The 16043-nt window shown below is 58.0% G+C and overlaps 1 protein-coding gene across 1 annotated transcript; it reads right to left on the bottom strand.

Moving 5' to 3' along the window:
- Nucleotides 1-1906: 1906 nt before the first annotated feature.
- Nucleotides 1907-15998, bottom strand: C4A (complement C4A (Chido/Rodgers blood group)). Its single transcript, XM_012436712.2, has 41 exons — nucleotides 15866-15998; nucleotides 15536-15734; nucleotides 15127-15328; nucleotides 14848-14918; nucleotides 14682-14770; nucleotides 14382-14464; nucleotides 14115-14211; nucleotides 13871-13976; nucleotides 13641-13773; nucleotides 13113-13228; nucleotides 12833-13012; nucleotides 12505-12687; nucleotides 12190-12375; nucleotides 11895-12053; nucleotides 11521-11647; nucleotides 11278-11352; nucleotides 10819-11016; nucleotides 10616-10727; nucleotides 10454-10524; nucleotides 10057-10196; nucleotides 9734-9943; nucleotides 9439-9490; nucleotides 9249-9338; nucleotides 8903-9112; nucleotides 8664-8739; nucleotides 8347-8503; nucleotides 8134-8250; nucleotides 7857-8028; nucleotides 7399-7631; nucleotides 7151-7318; nucleotides 6712-6771; nucleotides 5620-5713; nucleotides 5338-5524; nucleotides 5133-5223; nucleotides 4962-5036; nucleotides 3409-3511; nucleotides 3155-3244; nucleotides 2976-3074; nucleotides 2712-2795; nucleotides 2318-2450; nucleotides 1907-2174 (listed from the first exon to the last, which is right to left on the bottom strand). Exons 1-41 carry the CDS (start codon nucleotides 15928-15930, stop codon nucleotides 2033-2035), a joined length of 5235 nt encoding a protein of 1744 aa, XP_012292135.2. The 5' UTR covers nucleotides 15931-15998; the 3' UTR covers nucleotides 1907-2032.
- Nucleotides 15999-16043: the final 45 nt, after the last annotated feature.

Consider the following 16043-nt stretch of genomic DNA (forward strand, 5'->3'; position numbering starts at 1 on the left):
AGCTGGATCAGGATCAGGGGTCCGGCCCTATTTGGGGAACTGAAGCCATAAGGGGTGGGGGTTCCATAGACCAAGTGACACTTAGAGACCACTTTTGTGGGTGAAGAGGCAATGTGGGGGTTTGGGAAGAGGCCATGCCAAAGAGGAGTGGCAGGGCTTAGTGAGAGTCCAGCGCTACCCGGATGGCGTATAAGAGGTCAGAGGCAACCCAGGCCCATCCCTTCCCTCAGCTCCCCATTTCTGGTTCTGTAGCCAGACCCAGGGACCAGTGGGGGTCTCTCCCCCTTCAGAGCTTTATCCAGGCTGTGCTGCTGCAGAGTCCTAGTCAAGATCCAGACTCTGCCACCCACTAGATTGACGAGCTCACTGCCACTGAATCCTGAATCCATTATTAGGACTGAGAGGGAGAAAACAGGATTGGGATTTCTGGGGTTGGGTAATGACGGCTACTGCCTTCTTCGTGGTTGATGTCCCAGACTGGGCCATGTCTTGCCACAGCTGCAACTGAATCTCTGGCTCTGGAAAATGGGTTTATGCCACCACCATGCTGACCAGCTTTTGAGAGAAAGATGTGATGGGCAACCATAGGGCCATGTATGCAAGAGCCCCGGGAAACCTCCGCCACGGTGGGAAAGGTCCAAACTTCTCTAAGTCACATGGGATAAGAGCATCCTCACTGGAAAAGGAGCGCACCCTGGAAAGCCGGCATGCTTACTGCTTGGCTCACCATCTCTCATCTCTTCCACCCCATCTCCAAATCCAAACTCCAAATGTGGTCAATTACATGCAATGTCCCCAGAGGTGCCCTGTCCTGCCCCTGGCCTCCAGGCCTTTGTATATTCTCCTGCTCCAGGCACCCTCATCGACCCCTCCTGGTTGCCTGGCTCCTTCTCAGTCTTCAGAGCCCCCCTTGGAGGCCACCTGCTCCAGGAAGCCTTCCCTGCCCCTGTCTGGCAATGCCCCTGACTTGGTTAGATGCCTCACGGGACCACACCGCTCCCTGACGTGACATCTTTCACAGAGGTTGGGTACAGCCCGTCCTCTTATCTGCCTCCCCCAGCAATGAGCCCTGGAGTGAGTGAGCAGCTGTGTCTCTGGAACATGGCACAGGGCATGGCCAGGTTCTTGGAAAGTTTCACAAATTTTTGTCGAATGATTAGATGGCAGGCTGCTGAACTGCTGAACTGTCATGACCTCCACGGAAACTGATCTCAGCAAACTTCTTTGGACAGATTTTAGAGTCATCTCCGAAGACCCCAGGTGTGCCCCTAAATGGGGGAAAACTAGGCACGGGAGGTGGGGAAGTTAGACCCCAGGAGAACAGCACCTTCCTTAAGAGTATTAACAAACACACCAAAGTCAGACCTTTGGCTTGTTTGAAATCAGTAGCTGGAAAGAAACTATGGGACCTGGGGATTGCACAACTCTGGGAAAGTCACCTCATGCCATTGATAACAGAACCAAGCGTCAGCAGGCTTTCAACTGCCCAGAAGTCAGCTAAAATCCACAGACCTCAGAACTGCCAGCAGCACGAGGACAGAGGGGGAGGTGTGGCTGGACAACAGCTCGTGAGGCAGAAGAGCTGTGTCAGAGGTGCCGGCTGAGCACAAGCCCTGTCTGAGGCCATGGTGACTGGCGAAAGCCGGGCAGTGGAGGGCCTTGGAAGCTGAAGGGTGGCCATGGTGTGGACTCTGGTCCTGGGGATGCAGGCTCTTGGGTGCCAGCTCTGCTCAGGGTGGTCCTGTGATACACTAAACTCCTAGTGGGCCATCTGGGAAGGTTCGGCAGAGCTGGGCAGCCCAAAGGTCATCAGGGCTCAGAGAGTCTGAGGTTATGTCAACCTGGCCTGCCCCAGAACTGGAATGGGCAGGGGCACTGCTCTCAGCCCTACAACACACACTGACGCTTTGATGCCAAAGGCCTTTATTATGCCCCAGCCCCAGGCTGTGCTCAGGAAATGGGACACAGCAGTGCTTCCAGCTTCATGGTTCCCAGGCTCAAGTTCCTCTCTGGGGAGGTGGGAGGGCAGCCCTCACACCTGGCACCCCTGAGTGCTGTACTCCTGGATGAAGTCGTTGAGCTGGGTGCAGGCTGCCCGCTGGCGGGTGCTCCGGCACAGGCGTTCAGAGGGCATCTCCTCGATCCAGCTATTCGAGTCCAGCAGGTACTGGGGGCTGCAAGGGGCAAAGGGCCAGTCAGCAGGGCTCAGGAGGATGGCAGGTGGGAACGGAGAGCACAGGCATCTGGCTTCTGAGGGGCAAGGCCTAGGTGGTGAGGCATAAGGAGAGCAAGAGACTGAGGGGACCAGATGACTCACTGTCCCTCGAGGTCATAGGTGGCTCCATCCAGACCCATGATCAAATATTCTTTCCCAGGTTCCAAGTGAAGGCGGCAAGAGGCTCGAACCAGGAAGTTGCGCATCTGATCAACAGTGGCCTTGACATCCTTGGCTGAGGGGATGACGTGCACAAAAGTGGTCAGAGGGGAAGAGAAGGTGCAGGACGAGCACAGCCCAGGGCTCTGTGTAGATCCTCTCATTCCACCTCGGCCACCCCCATGGAGAGGTGCCACTGCCTCCCTACTTATGGGCAAGCCCAGGGCTTCTGACAGGCCCAGGGGATTTTCACACGTCCATGTGGTCAGGTCCTCAGCCAAACCTCAGCCTCCCTGTCTCCCCCCAGCCCTGCCCGCCTCTCCAGTCCCCTTCATACTGAAGTGCAGGACTTGGGTGATCTTGGTCTCAAAGAGGCGGAAAGCAGCTCTGTTGTCTTCTCGGAGAACCTTAACCTGGAAGCCTAAGAGGGGGTTGGCAGAAGGGGGAAAGGTGAGTTTCCTTGAGGCTGAGAGGGCAGGAAGTTGGTGTCAGAACAAAGAGGCTGCATGCGTGGCCTGTAAGAGGAGCAGGCTACACCCAGAGAGACCAACACAGTCGGTCCCCAAGGGAAGGTGAGGCCAGGGCCTCGCGGAAGACTCACCGTACTCCACACGGGGGTAGTAGCAGGCAAACTTCATCCTGTAGCCATCTGCGTCCTGCAGGCCCCGCTCCAGGGCGCGACGCTGGCGAGGGCACTTCCCTGAAGTCAGGGACCCCATCAGACAGTGCGGGGACCCCCCCGGCCATCTCCACTGCCCCGCCCCAGGCCCTCAGTCTCACCCTCAGCACACTGGCAAACTTCAGCAGAACACAAGGTGGCCAGGAGCCTGCTCTTACTTGGTGCCCCATAAAATACAGAACATCTGCGCTCTGGAGAACAGAGAGGAGTTAGGGCACAGCCCCTCTGTTCTGCCTCCTCGGTCCCAGGGAGCCCCAGGGCTCTCTGACCCCTCGCTGCCCCAGTGCCCGCTGTCCCATAGGAGGTCGCCTATGCCAAAGCTCCCTTGAATTCCAGGGTGTCCCGTGGTGCTCACCGGGGTTGTAGTAGTCATACAGGGCTGCGCTGGCCGGCTGCACCAGCCCCACGGGCACTTCCTGCACAGCTTCAAAGCCCACGCACTCCCGGGAGGTGGGGACCTGGCCCAGCGTGGGGAGGAGAGATGAGGGACCTGCTCCCAGGCGCTGCAGCCCCCTGTGCTGTCCTGCCTTGGCCTTCTCTCCAGTGTCCTTCACATTCTGTTACCTTCCTATTCAGAGAACTCTCAAAGCTGCTCCACAAGGTCTCTGGTGACTTCACTTCCCAGAGGACGACCTTGGTCCATTCTTCACTGCCCCGGGCCCTCAGCATAGTCTTGCATCAGGGACATGTTCTCTGTGAAACTGTCCCTAAGCTAAGGGTTCACTTCTGGACCAGCCTTGGTTCTGACCCGGTCATTTCTTACATTCCCCGCTTCTGCCTTCCTTCCTCAGTGCTCCCCTGTGGGGGTCTCAAGCACTCTCTGGCTTCCACAAAACCAGTCCAGGCTGATGATCCCCAAACTGAACTTGAAACTCCATCCTTGCATTAGGATTTTGGCAGGACCTGTAAGTTCTCCAAGGCACTCTGCCTGCCCCTAAACCTACTCGCCCTCCTGACAGCCTCATCTTTGTCATGGATACAACTGGGTCCTCCTTTATTTGCCATAACCTAGCTGCAGGTTCTGTCATCCTGTGTGATCCCACCACTCTGGCCCCAGGGCTGACCCCTCCTTGTGCCTACGGGGGCCCGGTCCACACGGTGCTGTGCCAGCGTCCCTCCTGAGCTAGGCTGCTGCACTGTCAGCTCCCTGCCCGGGAATCTTCCTGGCTCTGCATTTTCCATTGTGTTCAACCCAGATATGTCAGCCAGGCTTCCCCAGCTGATGGGACTGGACCTCCTGCACACACTGGGCAGGGGTCTTCCTGACCTACAGACAGCTGGCTAATGAGAGCCACCACGCCTTTCTCACATTTTCTCCCAGAGCTTACAGTAAATGTTCAAAAAAAATTTTGAAGACCAGGCATGGTGGCTCAGGCCTGTAAACCTAGTACTTTGAAAGGCTTAAGCCAGAGGATCACTTGAAGCCAAGAGTTCAAGACCAGCCTGGGCAACAGAGCGAAAGTCACCCTGTCTTTACTAAATAAAAAAAAAAATATTTTCAGGGTCATAAGAGAGTTGATAACTGTTTTAGCAAAATTAGGCCGTAAAAAGACAAATATAACTATCATCTCTGGCCACCATCACCTTGTAAAAGAAAATATACTTTAATATTAAAAAAAAATAGGAAGTTCAACAAAAAAAAACAAAGGCAGCCCCTCAAGTTGAATAAAGCCAGCTTTACAAACGGCCCCATCTCAAGCCCTGAGGGGCCCCTACTGACTGGCACTGGTCCCTGACACCCAGGTCTCCCCTTACTCTGCTGTGGCTCACGGGCTCACATTCTCGTCCTTCTCCCTGCTGACATCACAAGGTCGCTGACACAGCGTCTCCCAATAAACCTCCTAACGCATACTCAGTAAACCAGGTGCCACCAACTGACTCCCTTCCTGTGTCACCTCTCCCACTCACCGAGTCGAAATACAGCAGGACGTGGGGCCCCTCGGTCTCAAAGTGACTCACGTAACGGTCAGAGAGGGAGGTCAGCTGTGCAGAAGGGGAGATGGTCACAGGTCACAGGCCCTGCACATGACAGGGCCCAGCACCTGGGGCAGAGGGGGTGGCTCTGGGCGCTGACCACACCTTCTCCAGGTCAGCACGCAGGGCGTGGAATCCACTCAGGAGGGTGATGTCTGCGATGGCCATGCCAGACAGCCCCATGTTGCCATTACGCCTGTGGAGAGATGTGACCTGTCGTCCAGGCTCCGCCTGCGTGGGCTCCAGATGCCCAGCGCCAGCCTGGGTCCTGCCCTCCCTCCCCTGGCCCAGGGCAGCTCCCAGCGCCCACCAGATGCACACGGTGTAGTGCACCCTGGACTCCTGCTCCTCCACCACCTTGGGTGCCTCCCTCCTGCGGCGGTTCCTCCGACCCTCAAACAGCTGCAGGGGCGTCACGGGCTGCAAATGGACATCTGGGTCGTCCCCGGCTGGAAACTCATCATACTGATAGTCCTCATAGTCCTCATTTGCTTCCACTGCAAGGGAAGCATTGTGAGGAGAGCTGGGATGGCCACCTGGCTCCCTGCACCAGCCCCTGCTGGGCTCCAGGCCTCCCAACCCCAACACTCACTCGTGTACTCGACATGGCCTTTGACGGTCACTTCTATCTGCAGGTCCTGGCAGGTTGTATTCTTCATGTCCATGACATTGTACACACGAAGGACCTGGCTCAGCAAGGGGCAGGGAGAGGACGCAGGACGTGTGAGGCCACAGCCCTCTCTGGTGCCGTACCCAAGGGCATCTTCCTGGCTATGGTATTTGAGACCTTCAGCGCCTTCTCATCCCCATCACTGCACAGTCCACACACAAGTGGCACCTGATGCACCACAGAGAGGTAAAGAAGCAGGGGCCTGCCCCCAGAGGCCAACACTCTAGACTGTGCTCAGAAGAGCCTGGACTGAAAAGCTCAGGAAAGGCTTCTGACCAAGGCTTGAAGGAGGAGAAAGAACTTGTCCTGTGGGCCAAGAAGCAGGGAAGGACACAAAAGGCAAGGAGATCTGTGTAGACAAGGAGATCTGTCTGGCTGGAGAGGTGGGCAGAGGCCCAGCCCAGTCATGGGCAGCTCCCCCAAGGCTGATCTGACTGGAGCTTTTGGATGGTCAGTCTCACTGCCGTGTGGACAGTGGATCAGACAGGGGAGACAGGAGGTAGGGAGATGTTCCAGGTAGGGAGAAGGCCGTCTTAGCACAGAATCTAGGATGCAAGCACCAAGGGCCGCAGGCAGCAGGGGAGCAGAGGAGGAGTCACTGGGGCCAAAAGGACAGGCTTGGTAGAGGGGCCGCTGGTACGGCCTCTGGAGTAGTGGCCGGGCTCCTGGCTGGGAGCTCCCATCAGCCAGACAAGAGACACAGGATGAAGAAGGGCTTTGGGACATGCCCTGTCTGAGGTGCCGTGGGAGTGGGACGAGTGGGGCCCATGGCTCTGGGAAGAGGCCTGGGCTGATGAGCAGGATTCGGAGCCATTAGCACAGAGGCAAGTAAAGGAAATAGATACCCAGAGATGAGGAGAGCAAGCAGGGGGAAAACACCAGGACGGAAGCACAGGACACCACCCCTGAGGTGTCTGCCTCCGTCCGCGGACCATGAGCCTCTGCCCACAGGCCTCTCACTCCACACCCATCTCCCCGGCCAGTGCCTGGCCCCGCCCCTTCCCTGGCCCTCACCTTCAAGGTTCCTTTGCTGTTTCCTCCCACCTTCACGTCGATCTTGTTGCCCAAGGAAAACTTTCAGCAACAGAAAAGGGAAGGCGGTGTTGGAAGGGCACAAGCAAACCTATTTTTGTGGCTCCGATAACTTATCTCCTTCCTCAAAACAGTCCCACCTCCTCTCCCCACCTCACATTTCCACAAAGTTTACACCTTCACATGCATTATCTCACTCAGCCTTCTAACAACCCTGTAGGGTAGACTCTGCATATGTTACTCTATAAGTGAGAAAACTGAAGCTCAGAGCTCCAGGTCACACAGCCAGGAAGTCAGTCATCCCCCAAGGACCCCAGGAAGAAGTGCTGCGGGGATTCCACGGGTGGGAGGGTGGGGACGGCTTCAGCCCTGACCACGTAGGCCCAGGTGTAATGGCAACCCAGGCGAGAAAGTGGTTCACCTGTAGCTCCTCCTCCAGGCCATGACTCTGGTGGTTGTTCAGCTGCAGCATATGGGACTTGAACCCATTCCGGCCTGTGGAGCTGAGAGTCACATTGAGTACCCTCTCCTCGGTGGTGTGGGAAGAGATCCAGTAGGCAGACAGGGCATCCAGGGCAATCACCGTGTCCTGGAGAGGTTGGGCCCAGACTCAAGCACTTGGTCTCAGGACTATCCCCCCACCCCCCAGAGCCCGGGGGCGGCCCCTACTTGGGTACTGCGGAATCCGCCTTGGAAGCTGCCCTGACGGGTGAGCCAGGCTGCAGCCTGGTCTGCCATCTCTGCCTTGCCCTCATGAAGCAGGAGGTGCAACAGGGCATAGGCTGTGGTCTCAATCCACAGGGCCGGGGCCTGGGGCACGGGGTCTGCTGGGTTGCGAGGAGCCGGGGTGGGTGACACAGCATTGTTCTGAGAACCAGTGACTGAGCCCCAGTACAGGTTATCTGCAAGTGAAGGGAGACCACGAGTACATAGGAGGGCAGGGAGAAGATCCTGGTCCCCTGGCCCTTAGCCACTCCCTGCTGAGCTCTCCTGATTCTCCCCCCACCCACCCGTTTACACCTTCATTCCTCCTCTGAGTCTTCATCCAGCCTCTCCTCTGGGCACAGTCCAGGATCCTAAGGCCCCCTGGGCCTCAGGCTCACTGCCAGGAGCCCCTCGTCCCTCACCTCCAGACTCCTGGGCCATGGCCATGAGGTTGTTGTGGGCAACACCCCGCAGGTCCCCAGGGGCCTTGGTCAGCGTCAGGGCATACGCCGTGATGGCGGCTGCGTGGGCACCCAGGAGCCCAGCAGTTGCTTTCTCTCCCAAAAATGAGTTTGCCTTTGAGATGGAGGCTTCCTGGAAGAAAACGGGAGGAAGGTCTGGGGGCTGGACCCCTGGGTTCATGAGGAAAAAGGGGGAGAGCTGAGGGCCAGTGGAGGGCAGAAACACCACTGTCCTTACCACGTTCTGCTTCAACTGCTCTGCACCCTCGTCCTGGAAGATGGCCAGCCCATGATGAAGGGCGATGGTCACAAAGGCTGTGAGTGCCACAGTCTCATCATTGCCCACCAAACCCCCCTAGTGAGAGGAGAAAAGAAGATGTCAAAACAGGAGGGGGAAAGGGCAAAGAGAGTCTGACTGGTGCTCCTCGGCCTGGCCCCAGCATGCCCGCACCTGCATGCCCCTGTGTAACACTGGACAGGGGTCCTGGAACGAGCCGTCAGCCTGCTGCTGGGATAGCAGCCACTTAGCCGTCTCCTGCAGATTCTCAGGTGAGCCTCCTACCTGCTCCTGGGCCAAACTCAGGACCTTCAGCACAAAGGCTGTGAGCCTGGAGGGGAGCAAAGGAGGGCTGGGGATAAGGACTTGCTTATCCTTATGCCCATGCTCCCAGGTGCCTGGTTATTCACCCTCCCATTGTACCAGCTCTGTCCCGCCCCTGCCCCGGCCCTGACCCCCTCAGAGCCCTGGAACCCCTCTCCCAACCTCACCAGGTGCTGCTGTCCCGTGTTAACCAAGCCCCATAGGAACCATCTGTCTTTCGAAACTGCTGGATCCGCATGTAGCCTTGGAGAGGAGAGGCGGTGCTCAGGTGACACTCACCCTTCTGCTGTTCGAGCCCAAGGCCGTGCTCCCCATCCCCATCTTTCCCTCTGTAGCCTCCTGGGCTGCCCATCTTCTAGTAACTGTCCTTTCCTGGCCCCCTCCTGCACGCCCCTGCACCCAGAACCTTTCTGGATCAGATCCACAGCGTGGTCCTTGGTCTCGGGGGGCAGTGAGCTCCACTGCTCTGTCTTGTCCAGGTAGCGGGAAGCAGCCAGTGTCGGAGCCAAGTAGATCATGGTTTGCTCTGCGCAGCCTTTGGGAAGCCTCAAGAGGGAGGCCACACCTCCTGGTGACAAGGCTCCCTCAGAGCCCAAAGCGTCCAATGGATCTGAGGCTACATGGGAAGGAGAGGGTGGAGGTCTGAGGGCCCTGCGTCAGAGGCTCACAGGGAGTGGGACCAAGCAGGGATCCATAGGTCCACGTGAATCTGAAGGTGGCCACTGGGAAGGGGCTAAAGGGCACACTCCCACCTGTAACCCTGACGTAGCTGTTAAAGTCCCCATCAGGGATCATATTGGGATCAGAGTTGCCAGGAATTTCCAAGGTCCGGGCTCGGTGGTCTGGGAAAATGGGGGAAGTTGGCAGCTTGTCCTGCTGTCCACATCCCCACTGCCTGTACCCCCTTAGGAAACCGATGGCTGGAAGTAGAGGGTCACTCACCCAGGGGGTTGAGTTCATACACCAGCTCCTCCGTTTGAATGGCCCCTTCCTTCTGTCTCAGGGTAAACATGGTTGGGAGGTCACATAGGACCACAGCCTGCCCTGCCAGCACAGACTCCCCCAGGACTTTGAGTTTCAACCCAGGGACAGAGTTGGATCAGAATTGTAGAAAATGTGAACCAACCAAGGCTTTGCTTTGGGTGTTGGGCCCCTGACCCAGCCAGCAGAGAGAGTGCTGAGGGTAGGGCATAAAGCTGGGGGCCCAGGGACTTGTATTCAGGGGTGCTCCATTCACCTCAATCTGCAGAACTTTAGACACTGCATCTCCCACAGGGAATTCAAAGGACCCTCGAGCCACCACCTTCAGGGACACAGCGGCAGCTGCCGTGGGCACCACAGAGAAGGCAACAGGCCGGGCAGAGCCCGCAGGCACCAGTACCTGCTGGGCCAGCCCTCCGCCCCCAGCCAGACACAGCCCCTCCACTGGGGACACGTGGACGCTCACCTGAGGGCAGGAAAACGAGGATGGCCAGAGTCCCGGCCTGGTTAGGCCCCCCACCCTTCACCGGGCCCGGGCTCCCCAAACCCCTGTATTCCCAGGCTCCCACGGGGCCTCACGGTCAGGTTTTTATCCAGGTAGTTGTAGAGGACAGGCCGCAGCTCGAGCTGCTCAAAGCGGTGGACAGACATGGGCAGGCGGAGGTGCATGTGGAACTCGCGGAACACCCGGACTTGGACTGGTGTGGCCACACACAGGCCTGAGGGAAGGGAAGCGGGGGCGGAGGGGCAGAGATCAGAGGGGGCATCAAAGCTTTAGGGCCATAGGAGGGAGGGGTGGGATGACCCAGCTCTGTCTCAGCCTGCCTCTGCCCTGTGGCCCACGCTAGCTCCATGCTGGCACAGACCTCCCTAGATCACTGGACCCCCTTCCTACATTAAAAGCAAAGGAAGCAGGGAGCTGGAGTCGAAGGAAATATAAGTGGGGTCACCTGAAGCCCAGAGACGGCGACCTCACCTTTGGTTTTGGACAGGCTCAGGCCATGGATCTCCCACGTGGTCAGAGAGTCGGGGAGCCACAGTGTCAATCTGTGTAGGGAAAGGTGGAGAAGCCCTGTTATACCCTGGGCTGGCCCCCAGACACAGCCCAGAGACAAGCTGGGCCGGCAAACTCTCTCACGTTTGGAGGTGGTCCACTGCCTCCACTCTCCAGAGCCAGTTCTCCGGGAAGAAGCTGCGCACGGGAATGTCATCCTCATCAATCAGGTCTTCCTCCTGCAGGATCTCCAGGGCTGGGAGACCACGGGGGAGAGCAGTGAGGAGGGGGCCGTTCTGCCCTTGTGAGCACCGCCGCCTGTGCCCCAGCCCCACGCAGCCCCTCACCTCGTTCAAGGCCCACCTGGCCCCGGGACCTGCTCTTCTTGCGCAGGTTCTCAGCAAATTGACAGCAGGACAGGAAGGGCTCCCGGCAGTCCAGCTGCCGCACGCGGGCTGCCCGCTGCTCACAGGAACGTATCATGGGCAGCCGTGTCAGCCCATCCTGGCAGCAGCGCTTGGCTGTTGGGGAAGCATACTGACCCACTGCGGGCCAGGTGGGAGTGAGCATGAGAGGACAAAAAGAAGATAGATACACCTCAGCCCCGCCCCGACCCCTTGAGACCAGCAACATAAGAGACTGGTGGAAAGAGCCGCCCACCCTTCCACCTGTATTCCCGGAATTTGGATCTCTGTCCCCAAATACCACACATTGGTTCAGCAAGGAGCCAAGGGGCAGAGAGGCAGACCCCCATCCCTGATCCCACGTGGAGAGCCTAAGCTGCCGCCTAGGGACCCACAACTCACATTTCTCACTAATTGCCTTTTGGAAGTCCACGTTCCTCTTTTTCCGGGTTGTCTTCTCCTTGGGACAGCTCAGTCCTGGTAGAGAGCAAGGCTGCAGTCCAGCCATCAGGCTCGGGGCCTCCTCTCCTCCTCCCCTTCCCCTGCCCGGCCCTTCCCGCCCCGACTCTTCCTACCTGGCCTCCTCAGGCCCTTCCTCCTTCCTTACCTTCCCACCACCCACTCCCCTTCCTTCTCTGTTCTCACTCTTTCTGGATGAGGTCCATTGGTCTCCATCAGAAAAGGCCAGGCCTGCTGCCTGGAACACCTGAACGGCACTGTCCCCACCTCCAGGACCACAGCCGAGGTCATAGCTGTTCATAACTTCAAAGACCTGGGAAGAAGAAGCAGGAATGCTGGAGCCAAGCGTGGCTGAGGGGCAGGACCGAGCACTCGCACAGGTGAGAGGGCAGCGCGTGGACGGATAGGAAAGGGTACAGAGCAAGGAGACAGACACGCAGGGCCAAGTGGGGAAGAGGCTGTGGGGAGCCTCAGTGGGATCCAGGGGCTGCACCCAGGGCTCAGGGCAGCAGGGATGAGCTGTGGAGGGGTGGAAGGCTGGGGAGAGGGTGTGGACAAACCTTGCCCATGTTGAGGGGCTTCTGGGCCTTGCTGCCCACAGCATACAGAGCTGTGTCCAAGGCCCCCAACGCCACCAGGGCTGGGGAGTCAGTTTGTAAGCGGAGCTTCATGGACTCCCCATTCCGGTACTCCTTGGCACCATCCACGCTGAGCTCCAGCTGGCAGAGGCAGGAGGCGGGGGTGGTCAGAGTGGGACAGCTTCCTTCAGTCCCGGCATCCTCACTGCCCCCCTGCTAGCAATCACCCTGTCCTTAACCCCTCAGCACACGTGCCATCTCTCCTGACCCCAGTCACCTTGCCCTCGCAGGCCCCAGCCTGGACGTCCACTCGCAGGGAGTTGGCCACTGGGTGGTCTCCATGGTAGTAGAAGGCCACAAAGTAGAAGGAGGGTGCCAGGTGATGGTCCACAAACACGGAGACCGAGGTCAGGTGCCTCCTGGGCTCTTGCTCCATTAACACGATCTGCCCCCGGGATAGGATCTGGGCAAGAAGGGGAGGAATGAGAGTGACTGCCTCTTCATGGGACAGCCCCAGCCTTGAACCCCCAGCCCCACCCAGAGGGCTTTTCCTTGCACCCCAGCCCTCTCTGACTCCCCGGCTCATGCACACCATGTAGTAGTAATGAGAAAAGGTGGCCCCACTGCCCACAGCTCGAAGGTTCAGGTTCAGATTGTCCCCGATACGAGGAGGTCGAGGATCCGGCCGCTCAATAGACAGAAACCCAGGGCCTCCTGAAGGTGGGCCTGCCACAGTGAGCCTGGCCGTGGCTGGATAGGGGGAGCCTGCAGATACCTGGAGAGGGAGGCAGGTGCAAGTAGGGCAGTAGCTCAGAGCCAGATACCCCACCCTCCCCTCAAGTCGGGCCATGGATCCGCAGGACCCCGGCTCACCCTTGTCCCCTTCCCCCGCCATCTCCTAGGAGTCCGAGGAGTCCTACCGAGAGCTGCAGTGCTGAGACAGCCTGAGGGATAATGATGGGAATGCTGACTTGGCCGCTCCCGTCTGTGTTTTGTTGCATGTCCTGGATTTTAGAACCAGACCCAGGAGAAGACACTGTGGCAGAAACTTTGACAGGAATGCCAGAAGCTGGGGAGCCTGACATCTCACGGACCAAGGCCTAGGCAAGTAAAGGAGAGCGGGTGAAAAAGAGTGGTCAGACCCCGAGCCCTCCTGACCACCACACCCTCCCCTATTTGTCCTTCCCCTCTGGAAGAAACCTGCAGCAGGAAGGGGGACCCAGGCACGAGGTGTCGCTTGGTCTTGCTAAGATCCAAAGAGAAGGGGGATGACACAAAACGCCAGGATGTGAGCTCTGCCTCCTCCATCTCCCCACCTGCAAGACAAGGGACAGAGAGAGGCGGAGGACAGAGCCCAAGAAGAGAGGGGCAGGAGGACAAGGGGGAGTGGCTTGACCGTTTCCCTCCCACAGGACAGTGAGCTCCCAGGGCGCAGGCTGCCGTATTCCTGTCTCTGCAATCTGAGGCCCAGCACAGGACAGTGAACAATGCATGTGCACTGGAGGAGTGAAGGAATGAGCAGAATGAGCAAACAAATAGACTGAGCCCGGGAAAAGGGCCGAGTCACAGAGACAGAGTTGGAGAGAGGACCAGGGTTCCTGGGTGTTTCCTGGTTTTGAGTCTGAGATGAGGTGGGAGAAGTGGGGTAGTGTTGGTGCTGGAGGACAGAGGGTCAGCTCAGAGGTCAGAGGCATGGGTCTGGGGTTACAATAAGGGAAAGTCACCCACCTGGAGACTCAATGATGGCTGCGGCAACGTAGAGACGCAGCCCCTGGAGGTCAGTAATGCTCATATTTAGCTTCTCCAGGGCATCCTGGAACTCTGCCTTTGAGAGGGAAATGTGGCTCTGGCCATTCACCAGCTGGGGCACAGAAAGAAACAGAACATAGGGTGAGACTAAGTCTCCCACCTCACCTGCCTTGCCCCTTCTCCTACCCAACCCCTATCCTCCTTCCTACCTTGGTCTGACTCTCCAGCCCCCGAAGGAAAGTCTTCTTACCATCCTCATCCAGGAGCCCAAAGCGCACATATGCCACCCCCTGCACTGGCTTCCCATAGATGTACCTGTCATGGCAGGGAGAAGAGGGTGGGCCAAGGGCTGGGGGGAATGATGGTCTGAGGGCAGGGAAGCAGGTGCCCATTCATACTGAGTAGGGAGCAGGACCCTGAGCTGGTGGGCAGAGGTGGGGAGGGAGGTATTACCTGGCCTGGATGTCTAACTGGATTTCATCAAGATGATCTCGCATCGTCAGGATGTAGGGCTTTCCAGGGGTGATCTTCACCTCAAAGTTGGGAAGGACTGACCCAGGGTGAAGGGGTAGGCAGGTCAGACTCCAGTTCAAAGACTCTCCTCCGCTCAGGGCTGTGGCACCCATATCTCCCTGCCCTGAGCTTCTCCCACTACCTCTCCTTCCACCCTTATTTCCTTCAGGAAAGCAGCTGCCTGTCCCTCAAGTTTTCAGCTCTCACCATATTTCTTCACCTCAAACTGGGTGCTGCTGTTGGATTCCAGGCTATCTGAGAATCGGGCTGAGATCTTCCAGGTCCCTGGCCTGAGAATGGACAAGAAAGGGACTCAGCCCACCTGTGCAGTGGGGCATGGAGAGCCAGTGGCCTGCTTGCCTGGGAAAAGGACTGTGGGGGTTAACCAGAGGCTCAGGAGGCTGAGGGCCTGGGCATCTTAGGACGTGCCTCTGCTAGGAGGCGGAGAGCCTAACAGGAATTGGGGCGGTATAGCTTGGGGACAGCCCCCAGACTGGGGGAGCTCACTGTGAGATGTCCGGGATCACAAAGTCATCCTGGAAGATGGATGACGGCAAGTACACCTCCTTCTTCCGCACGCGGAGGCCGTGAGAGTTCTGCAAGGGGAGAAGTGGTCACAGGCGGGAGGTCACATCAGTGGCCAGGGTCAGAAGGCCAGAGGCCAGGGACTCACCTCCACCGTGACTGTGATGGCGTCAGTGCTCGGACGCATCTTTTGATCCAGAGCAAAGACCCGGTACCGAACTGGGAGTGGAGAACGAGAGAGGTGAGCAGGGTTCCATGTGCAAGGAGAGGGTGGGTTCAACTCCATGGAGGGCGCGGGGGACAAATATTTCCTAAGCAGCCCTACATGTGGCACTTTCTTTCATGTTATCTCACTTAGGGGGCACCAAACACGTCCTGAGAGAGCTTGGAGGAGGTTAAAGTTTGAGGCCCTGGAGCTGAGACTCACCCCGCTGGCCAGGGTTGTAAATGGGCTGGTCTGTCTGCAAAAAGAGGTGCCCCCGTCGAGAAGAGAAGAGCAGATTGACACCCTGGGTGTTTGTCTGTTTGGACAGGGAGTCCTTTAGCCATGGTGACTGGGCCACCAGCTGGACCTCAGGGCCTCTGAGGAGTTGATGGAGGCCACAGCTCTTCACGTCTTTCCTGGGCACCTGTCAGGAGAGGGAGAGGGAGTGGGTCACAAAGCGAGAAAGAGCTGGCAGAAAAGGACAGAGACCAAGGGAGAAACATGGAAGGAGAATGCCAGGGTGGGAAGACAGGAGAAGAGGAAGCCAGTGGGAAGATGAAGACACTTACAAGACAGAGGGGAACAGGACGGGAGGCCCCAGAAGCAGCAGGAGGGTGTGGGGTTCAGTTACCTGGAGACTGAGGAGTGCGACGCTTTTTTCTGAGGTAAGGGTGAAGTCCACCTTTGGGGAGCAGGGGGCATTATTATGAGATGGGTTTCTCAGAAACACTGATCCTGTCACTACCTGTCCTCGGGGCACATCCTGGAGCTGCACCCCCACCGATAGGGGGACCCCCAGATGAACCACAGAAGGAGAGAACAGGAGCAACCTGGGGAGGACAGACAGGATCAGCAGTCAGACTTCACTCTAACCCTCCACCCCTGCTCTCCCTCACTGCTGAATCGGGTCCCGTTGCCAGCCCTGCCCCAATCCAAGCACCCAGCATCCCGCCTCCAGGACCTGGGCTTCTGAAGAGATAAGGTGAAGAAGCTGGATGCCCAGATCAGCCCCCAGAGGAGCCTCATGGCTGGAGGATCCAAGAGGGGTTAGATCCGTCTGTCTGTCTGCTACCTTCTGGCCAAGCTAGGGCTTGGGACAGAGTTAACTCTGGACCTTGCTCCTCCCCTAGCCCAGCTAA

Source organism: Aotus nancymaae, unplaced genomic scaffold (assembly GCF_030222135.1).
Source record: "Aotus nancymaae isolate 86718 unplaced genomic scaffold, 86718_ANA_hifiasm-v0.15.2.pri h1tg000040l, whole genome shotgun sequence".
NCBI classification, from domain to species: domain Eukaryota; kingdom Metazoa; phylum Chordata; class Mammalia; order Primates; family Aotidae; genus Aotus; species Aotus nancymaae.

Coding starts and splice junctions, on each gene's coding strand:
- C4A (XM_012436712.2), bottom strand. CDS start 15,930: ATGAGGCTCCTCTGGGGGCTGATCTGGGCATCCAGCTTCTTCACCTTA. Junction 12,376..12,504: donor TTTCTCATTACTACTACATG/GTGTGCATGAGC, acceptor CTTCTTGCCCAG/ATCCTATCCCGGGGGCAGAT. Junction 10,728..10,818: donor CCAGGTGGGCCTTGAACGAG/GTGAGGGGCTGC, acceptor GTGGTCTCCCAG/CCCTGGAGATCCTGCAGGAG.